Source organism: Petaurus breviceps, unplaced genomic scaffold (assembly GCF_028583685.1).
Source record: "Petaurus breviceps papuanus isolate PSGF00001 unplaced genomic scaffold, PetGlider_PUasm1.0 400, whole genome shotgun sequence".
Taxonomy (NCBI): domain Eukaryota; kingdom Metazoa; phylum Chordata; class Mammalia; order Diprotodontia; family Petauridae; genus Petaurus; species Petaurus breviceps.
The window spans coordinates 1,438,421-1,449,307 of record NW_027186316.1 but is presented as its reverse complement, the minus strand read 5'-3'; the positions used below and the strand labels follow the sequence as shown (position 1 = coordinate 1,449,307).

Below are 10,887 nucleotides of genomic sequence, written 5' to 3'. Positions count from 1 at the left end.
AGAGAGAGAGAGAGAGAGAGAGAGAGAGAGAGAGAGAGAGAGAGAGAAGATGGAAGATGATCTGCTATTGGCTGGGAACACTAGGGAGGCCTTCCAGCAGAACGTGGTATTTGAGCTCAGTCTTGAAAGAACTTTGGGATTCCAAGAGATGGGGGCAAGGAGGACTCCCTCCTTGCAAACATGCACAAAGCCCCAGAGACGGCGACTGGTGCACCATGTGTGAGGACTGGCAGGCAGGCCAGAGTAGCTGGCTCATGCACAGAGATGTAAGAAGACTGGAAATCTGGGAAGTGAGCAGGATGGCAGGGGCTTCCCATTGGACCCTGGAGGCAATGGGGACCCCTTAAGTTTCATTTGAGAACATGTCAGAGTTGTTCAGGCCTCCTGGAGGCCTTGGGTCCAATGCAGACCTTAGCAGAAAGCCCTCCTCCAATGTCTCCGACAGAAGGACTATTTTTCCACTTGAAAACTTCCTGAGACAGGCAATCTCCAACTTCCTAAGGCGGCCCACTGTACTTGGAGAGTTCCACTTACCAGGGAATTTTACTGAAGCCCTCAACAGCTAAATTAGTTGCTGTTTACCTTCCTCTTCTCCAAATCCAAGCAGGGAAAATCAAATCCCTTTTTCCCCACTGGAGATCCCATAAGGGACTCTGTCCTCCCAGTCTCCGACTACAAGTACCTTAGTAATATCTTCTATCTGAAGGAACTTGGAATGTTTATCCTAACAACCAGTAATTGGATAACAGATAATCAAAACTGGAAGGGGTGTCCCTTAAGGACATCAAATCCAACCCCCTCATTTTACAGATTAGGAAATCAAGGTCCAGGGAAGTTATATAACTTGATGGATTTGAACAAAAGTCCCTTGACTCTACTCACTAGGCTTTCTTTCCAGGCCAAGGTGGCTGCCTAAGGGTTGAGATTTTGTCTGTGGCCAAGTAAACAAATGTTACTACAAATTAAGCTATGTGGCCCATCATGGACCCACAACTCTGGCCTCATTGGTATGAGGATTCAATCAACCTGAGATTCTGCACTGAGGAGCAAATCCAAGGCCCAATCCTGACTGGTATCCTGGTCTCTGAGAACATGGTAAGGGATCTAAGAAAGCCAGGGGCCCAAAACAAGGGTGCTGCCAGTACAGAGCCCCCCACCTCCTGCTCCCTGCCCAGAATAACCCCACTCACCAGGCTCAGCAGGCTGCACTGAGCCCATCCCCTGCTCCAATACCCCATGGGCATGAAGAGAGTAGGGGCGGCTGGCATTGTTCTTGAACACCACTGTCAGGATGTCACCAATCTCTCCCCGGATCAGTGGTCCTGGTGAGAGGGAGAAGAGGACAGGGCTGCATGTATGGGTCAGAAAGAGAAACAGCCTGAAATGGGTGCAGGCTTCTCCACCTGCCAGGCCTTGTAGGAAGGAGACAGGGAGGGAGAATTCTATTTTCTGACTCTAAATCCAAGGGCAAAAAGGGTCTAAGGCAGGGGTCAACAAACTATGGCCTGGTCCATGGGCCAAATCCTTCTGGCCAAAGAGCTGTTTTTATATTTTTAATACAATAAAACTTTATTTAAAAATGTAAAAACAAAACCTGAAAAATCCCTGGGCCATACAGAAGCAGGCAAGGGAGGGATTTAGGCTGGAGTCTTGTCCCTACATTTAGCAGGAGGGTATCCCAGTTCCTCAGGCCTGAGGCAAGGAGAGCAAAATCCTTTGTATTCCAGTCACATCACCCCATACCTACTGTATACTCCCTAAAACGGCTATGGAGATAAGGCCGGTCTCCAAAGGGAGAGAAAACATGGTTAGAAAAGGTCACATCTTAAAAAAATTAGAGAAAATAACCTTTCGTAACTGGATCAAGTGAGAGTTCTCAAGTAAACAAGGGAGAAATGAGATGAACAGCCTCATCAACAAGCATTTCTCAATTATTTACCAAGTCCTGAGCTGAGTGCAGGAGAGTCAAGGAAAGGCAAATGGGCTAGAGGCTCAGTGGAGAGGGAAAGTGCTGGACTTGGAGGCAGGAAAACCCAAGTTCAGATCCCACCTCAGACACTTCCTAGCTGTGAGACCCTGGACAAGTCACTTTACCCCGTTTGCCTCAGTTTCGTCATCTGTAAAATGGAGATATCAATAGTTGTTGTGGGGGCGGCTAGGTGGTGCAGTGAATAGAGCACCGGCCCTGGAGTCGGGAGGACCTGAGTTCAAATCTGACCTCAGACACTTAACACAAAAACTAGCCATGTGACCTTGGACAAGTCACTTAACCCCAATTGTCCTGCCTTCCCCCCTCTAAAAAAGACCAAAAAAAAATGCTTAGTGCAGTGCTTGGCACACAGGTGTTTAATAAATGCTGGTTGTTATTCTAATTCTGTAGTAGATGTCCACTAAATGTTCATTGAATTGATTATGCAGCTAGGTAGCTCAGTGGCTAGAGACCTGGGCCTGGAGTCCAAAAGTCCTGAGTTCTAAACTCGACTCAAGACACCCTTTAACTATGTGACCATGGACAAGTCACTTAAAGTGTCTGCCTCATTTCCTTCAAGTATGAAATGGTTTTTGTAGATGGTTGTTTTTGGTTTGTTTGTTTTTTTTGTCACAGGCTAGAGTTCATTTTGGAGTGGGGGTAGGCATTTAAGAAAATGACTGGTATAATATCAAAATTTTCAAAAATAATAGTAAGGAATAGAATATGCGTCAAATGAGAAGGTGGGCTGGGCAGCAGATGTGTGGGCCAGCTCTGTGGCCTGCTCAGAGGGAGGGAGGGAGGAAGGAAGGTTTATGAAGCACCTACTATGTGTCTGGCACCATGCTAAATATTTTACAAATATTATCCAGTTTGACCCTCACAACAACTCTGAGAGGTAGGTACTGTTATGGTTCCCATTTTACAAATGAGAAAACCAAGGCACACAGAAGTTATGTGACTTGCCCAGGGTCACCCAGCTAATAAGTGTCTAAAGCTGGATTTGAACTCGTGTGTCCCTGACTCCAGGTCAGGGGCTCTATTTAATGAACCACCTAGCTGAGTAGGTGTCCCACGGCCTCCGAACAAATCTCAGACACCCTTTCTTTTTAACTGGGTGCAAATGTTGGTACAAAGGACCCCATCTGGCCTTAGATGAAACCAGCTGTGCCTTAATCTGGTTCTGTCCTTTTTTCCTCCACCCCCAGCCCAAGCACAAGCTCCTAGCCTCAGATCTGGCTGCCAGGTTCTAGGGACGAGGGAGTAGAGAGAAGAAAATGGATAAAGAGGGAGAGGGGAAATTGGTATGCTTACCCAGAATTCCCAAGTGCTCTTCTGGGCCAGTCCTTGGGCGGGGAGTCCTGAAGGTGCCATCTCTATACTCCCTGTACACAACTTTCTTATACCGAGAACCCAGGAGCCCATCTTCATTGCTCAAAAAGACATGGCCATAGCTGGGAAATCCAGAGAGTAGTCATTAGCACCTGGCCCTCTGGGCACAGTCCATCCCTTTGGGGGACAAAGTTGGTGGGGGGAGGGCAAGGTACAAGCTCATTTCTAGTTATATCTGCAAACTCAGGAAGAACTCAATCCCATACCATAGATGGAAAAACTGAGGCAGTGACCCTCCCCTGCTGCCTGACCTGATCCCATCAGGGTGTCCTGCCACTGGCCTCTCTCAACTGTTCCCCATGCCCAGGGGAGGCAAGCCAAGACAGTGGGAAGGACCTTGGCCTGGATGCCAAGAGAGATGGCTCTGCCATGTATTCAGTGTGTGACTGTGGGCAAGTTATCTCTGCCCTGTGAGCCTCAGTGTCCTCACCTGGAAAATGGGAATAACACCATATCCATCTAAAGAAAGGAAGTCAGACCCAAAGCTCTGAGACCTGGAATTTTAAGTAGTAAGAGTAGCAGATTAGGAGGCAGGAACTGGGCATAATTCCTGGTTTTGTCTGCTGCCTCCTCATTGAGTGTGTCTGCTTGAGCAAGTTGGAGCCCCCACAATGAGCAGTTCTCCAGGGGAACCAGAGAATCTGGATGCCAGCACACCCTAAGGGCAGGGGGTATATGCAGTGACCCACAAAGAATGCCTCTGTCAGTGTCTGGTGATTGCTACAGATACCCAAAAAGAGAAGGCCCAAAGCCTCAGGAAACACCATCCACTTCCTACTAGAGCCCAGAGAACTGAAATCTCCTTAGAAATGGCAAAGATGACTTCACTATCCAAATAAAATGACAAAAAAGAATGGCAACTGGGGTCAAGAGGCCGGAGCATGGAAGGGCATCATGGGGAGGAAAAGCAGCTGAAGAAGAAGCACAGGCTACATGGGGTGAAGTTACCAGGGGGGAGGCTCTTCCCCCAGGGGAGGAAGGCAGCCCCTGCTGATCCTCCGAGGAGTGGGGATGGGCAGGTGGGGTGAGAGATCTGTCGGTAAGAGGCGGAAGAAGGCCTCCAATCAGTGGACAGGCTCCCTGCTAAGGAAGACAACAAGCCGTCTATCTGTTGGCCTGCTCTTCACCATGGAGAGATCTGCCGTCTCCTAGAGACGTGCATCCCGGACGTGGTGTCGAGCATCCCAAGACCCATCAAGCCTCTGTCACACATTGCCCGTGTCTGGCTACTCAGGACGGTGAAAGTGCTGCAAAGAGTTGTCTGGCTAAAATCCTTGACAAGAGATTCAAGACCAGGGGCACAGGTGAGGTCCCCCCCCTCATTAGTATTGATGGGTTGAAGACAAGACTTTTGCAAGGAGGAAACAGGACTTGGGAAGTGAATGGCTGGTTAGGATGTCGTCTATGAGCAGGCCTGGTGTATCTGGAAGGCTGGGCTTTTGGCCAAAGATAGAGTGCACCTAACTCTATATGCACACACACACAATATATGTGTATATACACATATATGTATGTGTGCACACATGTGTCTATATGTGCATATACATAGGCATGTATATATTTGTCTGGAGTCATGTGAATCCATTCATGAAGACAGAGGAAGGAGCAAATTTCCCTACCTACATCTGCCAAGTTCATTGCCATAGAGTGTAGCAGCCATACACCAACCTAGGCAAAATGGCAGTAAGAGGGCCAGTAATTAACAGAAGCCAACACCTAGGAAGGGATCGAACAATAACCCCAAAGCCATGGGCTCATATGGCTGTACACAGATTCCCAAAGTGTGGCTGGTTCACAGAGGAACGGGAGACCCTCCCACAGGGCGGTTGACGTGTTCTGTTGGTTTGGGAAGGCTCCAGAGAAAGGCAATGATAGAAAGGCTCCCTGTGGCCTATGATTCAACAGGAGAATTCAGCCCAGGAGGTGTGGGAGCCTGGTGGGAATGAAGACCTAAACAAGAACCATTCCAATGAGGCATAAAAGGGAAGCTGGGGGAAGTCTGGTGTGGTGGCTCAGGGAACTCAGTCCCCAGACCAGATCTCTTACCAGCCATGTCTCAGAAAAAAGAAATGAGGGGAGGTAACTGAGGCTGAATGCAAAAGCATGGCCCGGACCTGCCAAAGGCCAGCACAGCTTGGAATGAATGGAGAAGCACAGCAGAAGAGCTGGTTCAAGAGTGGAGGAAGGAGTGGGGTCAAAGGGACAAGAGAGAGAACACAAGTACCTGACTCAGGATCCTAGGCCCTCAGAGGCCATGCAGTCCAACTGCCTCATTTTACAGAGAAGGAAACTGAGGCTGGGGAGGGGAAGGGACTTGTCCAAGGTCGCTTGTAGGCTCCTAGATCTATACTGGAAGGAAGCTCAGAGGCCATCCAGTCCAACTCCATCCTTTTTCAGAGAAGGAAACTGAGGCCCAGGGAGAGGAAGACATTGCCACATACAGGGACAAGGGAAGGGAAGTGGCTTAGCCAGGGTCATGCAGTTAACAAGTATTTGTGGCAGGATTTGAACCCAAGTCCTTCTGCCTCTAAGCCCATAGCTCAATCTACCACACTGTATTTTTGGATTGCTTTCTGTATTTTTTTCTCCTGCCAAGGAAAATGATCTTCAGCCTGAGAAGGCCAGAACAAAAACAGTCAACAGGGAGGTGAGACCTTCACTAAGTGAGCAGATAATATTGGTTGGTTCTCTTTGAAAGGTGGTTCAGAGGGAACTGAAGGGAAACAGGATGAGAAGAGGACCAATGGGCCAGTTTTCTACAAGGAAATGCACGGGAGTCCCCAAAGGGAGCCAGTGAAGTTGGGTTTGCTTTCTGACAGAATTCTAAGATGTATTATTAAAGAGACGCTATCTGGGCAGTTACACAGGGAAATGTTAACACCAACGGCCAACATGACATGGCTTCACCAAGAACAAGCCGCCAGGCTCGCCTCATTTCCTTTCTAAGGAGATCAGGGAAATCCTGTAGACATTGCGTGCCTAGACTTCACCTAAGAATCTGACAGAGCCATTCATGCTGCCCTTGGGGCCAAGATGGATGTGGGCCAAACAGTGTAGCAGAGGTAGGCAAATTCAGTACACAGAAGTAATGCTCCATAGCGTGTGGCCACTGGGAGAGCTAGGACAAGGCCTTTCCCCTCCCTGGGCCTTGGTTTCCTCCTCTGTAAAGTCAGGGGGTTGAACCAAATGGCCTCAGAGGGCCCTTCCTGCCCTACCTCTGAGAGCCCACGATCAGACCCAATAAAGAATAGTTAATAGGTTCATGTCAACCTGAAGGGAGGGTGTCTCCATCTTCTGTCTTTAAAGGTGAGAAGGGGGGAGAAACACACACAGAAATGAAGAAAATGAAAAAAAAAGATATCAATTGATTTTTTTAAATAAAAAGATATGATCAAATACTCCACTTCTTTCAATTTGATTCAAAAAGTCCCATAATAGGCACTATGTTATACAAAGACAAAAGCAAAAGAGTCCCTGCCCTCAAGGAGTTTCTACTCTTGAGACAGAGCACAGCAATCAGAATACAGTCTGGCAGTCACTTCCTAGTTTTGTGATCCTGGCCAAGACATTAAATAGCTTTTAGCCTCAATGTCCTTCTTTGTAAAATTGGGATAACAGCTTCTACCTTAAAGAGGTGTGAGATCAAATGAGATAATACAACTATAGGGCTTTGCAAACCTTAAAGCATTAGAGACACTACTTGTTGTTTTCTACTGAGGGAAAAGGACTTGTACCCAAATAAGTATGACATAGGGCAGAGAGTGGAGAGAAAAACTGAGAAAAGATTCAAACTGTCTAGTAATATTCAAGGAGAGAGAAAACATTAAAAGCTATAAGGATCAAGGAAGGTGTCACTGAGGTGGGGGCACCTGAATCTGATGAAAGAGAATGATTCTGAAAGGTGGAGAAGAGAAGGAAGTATATTCCTGGCATGGGGCACAGCCTTTGCAAATGCACGGAGGAGACAAGGAAAGTGTTATTCTCATTTTAGAGTAACTGCAGCTCTCTGAGACGAATTTTATAGGTAAGGAAACCAAGATTCAGAGATATGCAGTCACTTGCCCAAGGGCACATAGCAAGTTAGTAGTCAAACCATGACCTGAATTTCCAACTCCAACTCAGTAAACACCTTTTTAGTACCTACTCTGCACCAGGTATAGGGAGAGCACAAAGCTTAACACCCCTTTACTGCCCTCAAGGCACTAACATTCTGTTGGAGAGGGCAGTATGAACACAGAAAAGTAAATGCAAGATCAATGGATGACGTATGTACACCGAGTCTGGAAGGAAGGCTTCCAAGAGTTACAAAGAGAGAGAATATTCTAGGCACAAAGAGACACAAAGGTTGTGAAATGTACTGGTTTGGCTAGGATGAAGAGTTTGTAAAGGCCAGGTACATAAAACAAGGCGAAAAGGTCAGCTGGAGGCAGTGATGGAGCATATGAAATCCCAGACCAAGAAGTTTTTAAATCCTCCTAGAGGCACTAGGGAAGCTACAAAAGAGTTTTGAGGAGGGGAGTGACCTGATCAGACTTAGAGGTTCAAAGCATTACTTTGGCAGCTGAGTAGAAGGTGGAGGGGCAAGGGGAGAGACTGGCAGGTAGGGCAGTTAGGGGGCTATTTGGATAGTCCGAGGCAGGCTGATAACCCCCTGCACTAAGGCACTGGCCTAACTGGTGGTGAGGTGACAATATGGGGACACATTCTGAGAATGTTGAGAAGGGAGGATTGATAGGGCTTGGGAGCTGACTGGATCTAAGGAGGGAGAGGAACAGAAGTCAAGGGCCAGTCAGGCTCAAAGTTGGAGTGCCTTCAACAAAAACAAAAGTGTCTGGAGAAGGGGCAGAGTATGTTTAGAGCTGGAAGGAAGCTCACAGAACCTAGAGTTTACCCCCCTGCTCTCCCATGTTAGGAATGGGGAAACTGAGGCCAGAGAGGCCACCCAAGATCAAACAGGGAGTAAATTTTAGAGGTGACATTTGAATACAGGTCTCCCTGATTCCAAAGCAAGCACCCTCTCCACTGTGATATGCTGCCCAGAGAGAGCTGGCCTCTCCACTTGGCCACAGAGATTTGGGAAACAGAACAGAGACGCTAGCTAGCCGAATCCATGAATGCTGAGCAGGTATCTGAAAATAGAGTAGTCCCAGATTAGAGCCTTGGGGATCACCCCACCCCTGCCTCACACCACAGAAGCTGAAAGCAAAGGATGATTCACTCCAGGAGCCACCAGACAGGTGGGAGAACCAGGAGCTAACAGTGGTATACAAATCAATGCAGGTGGGTGGTAGACAGTGCCAGAAGCTAGAGATCAAGGAAGATGGAGACACCAAAAAGGCCAGTGGATTTCCAACATAGGAAATCAGTGGCAGGTATCAGAGGCTTGGGCAGAAGGCAGCTACCAAGGTGGGGAAGGGCAGGCCACTGGCAGGGAAATGGTGGCAATGGGAGAAGATGATCCTTTCTACAAGTCTGGCAGTGAAAAGGAGGAGGGGAAACTGAGGCAGGCTTGTAAAGACTGGGGAAGGGTTCAATATAGAGGGAGAGATTCAAGATGAGTGGGAGAAAGAAGGAATGGCTGGCAGAACAGGTGTGTACAGGAGCCAGCCGACAACAGGTCACCTACTATGTGCCAGGCATTAAGGTGCATTATAAGTGCAAAGGTGGGGAGACTGGAGATGGCAACTAGGCCAGTCTGATTGCTCTGTGCGGGGTATACGGAGAGCACCAAGCTTAACACCCCCTTACTGCCCTCGAGGTGCTAACATTCTGTGGAGGGGAGTCACATGTAAGAAGACCAGGCATGTGGGACAAGTTGTGAGGTTAGATTTGATCTTGGGGCAGCAAGGTGGCACCATAGTAGATTGAGTGCCAAGCCTGGGGTCAGGAAGACCTGAGTTCAAATTTGACCTCAGACATTTACTAGCTGTGTGACCCTGGGCAAGTCACTTAACCTCTGTTTACCTTGGAGGCAGCTAGGGGGCTCAGAGGATGGAATGCAGGCCTGAAGTCAGGAGGATCTGAGTTCAAATCCAGTCTCAGACACTTACTAGCTATGTGACCCTGGACAAGTCACTTAACCCTGTTGGCCTCAGTTTACTCATCTGTAAAATGAACTGGAGAAGAAAATGGCAAACCACTCCAGTACCTCTGCTAATAAAACCCCTAATGGGGGATAGAGAGTTAGACACAACTGAAAATGACTGAACAACAAAATATTTGATCTTAGAGGTAACAGGGAGCTAGCAGAGTTCACTGAGGAGAGTGGCATAGCCAACTTGAGCTTTCTGAATGTCAACAAGGCAACTGTGTGCACAATGGATTGGAGAGTGGAGATACTGGAGGCAAGGAGGCCAATTAAGAGGCTGCTGCAATGGCTGAAGCCAGAGGGGACAAGGGCCTAAATCAAGGCAATGGCTGCATAGACGAGACATGGTGTGGAGGAAAGGGACAAGATTTGGCAGCTGAGTGGGTATGTGGGCCAAGTAAGAGAGAGGATCACAAAACATAGGTTGGAAGGGCCCCAAAGCCAAAAGAGCATTCTTACCCTACCCCCTGGACAAGGCCATCCCACCCATGCACGAAGGCCTCCAAGGAAAGGAAGCCACTCCATCCCGGGAGTCAGACTGGCTGCTTTGCCCAGTCTCCCAATCTCCCCTCTGCTCCAAGGTGAAGGCACAGGGATGGGGGCGGTGAGAGTCTAGATCAGAAGTGGCAAAGCAGCCCCTGAATCAGATTCAAATGTCACTAGGAAATGTTGGCCAACAGAAAAATACGATGAGACATAGAGAATATTAATTTGTAGTTTTCTAAGTCAATATGTGGGCTCCAGGGATCCTTTTCTCTTTGAGTTTGATATCACTGATGGTCTGAACAGCTTCCAGTGAATCCTTCTGACAAGTCAGCCAGGGAAGAGGAGGAGAGTTGGGCAGCTGGGAGCGCCCAGTGGAGAAGGGGGAAAGGCTTGGGGAAGAGGAGCAATAGGAGGAACTCTTGGTGTGGAAAACTCCTCTCCTAACACACAGCAGCCACTGATCTCAGCACCTCATGGTCCTGACTCCATCCACGTGGCCACCTGCCTCTAAGCTAAGCTTAGCTTGGACTCACCTTCCAACCATACTGGACCACTCTCTTATCCTTAGCTCTGATCCTTGAAGCAGTGAGAACTAGTGCGTGGAGGACTAGACTTAAAGTCAAGAACACCCAATTTAAATCCAGTCTCAGACACTTACTACCTGTGGGACCCTGGACAGGTCACTTCTGCTCTCTGGGCCTCAGTTTTGTGGACTGTAAGATGAGAATGTTGGACAAAGTCTAGGATCTTATGGGTGACCTTGGCCAAGTCATTTCTCCCCCCTGGGCCTCAGTTTCCTCCCCATAGGTAAAATGAGGGATTTGGACCAACCTCTGAGGTTCCAAGCCACACACCCCCCAACCCCCAGCTCTGTAACTTGGATCCTCCATATGATCCTGGGCTTCTCAAACTTTTTCAACTTATAACCCCTTTTGGAGTTGGTGACCATGTA

The 10,887-nt window shown here is 48.2% G+C and overlaps 1 protein-coding gene across 4 annotated transcripts in view; it reads right to left on the bottom strand.

The window, feature by feature from the left end:
• Positions 1-10,887, bottom strand: part of HEPH (hephaestin) — a 68,597-nt gene that overhangs the window by 11,727 nt on the left and 45,983 nt on the right. For all 4 annotated transcript variants that reach the window (XM_069100401.1, XM_069100403.1, XM_069100404.1 and 1 more), the window contains 2 exons: positions 3,284-3,423; positions 1,191-1,322 (listed from right to left, as the gene is read on the bottom strand). In XM_069100401.1, coding sequence (XP_068956502.1) covers positions 1,191-1,322; positions 3,284-3,423 — 272 coding nt within the window. The remainder of the gene's footprint in view (positions 1-1,190; positions 1,323-3,283; positions 3,424-10,887) is intronic.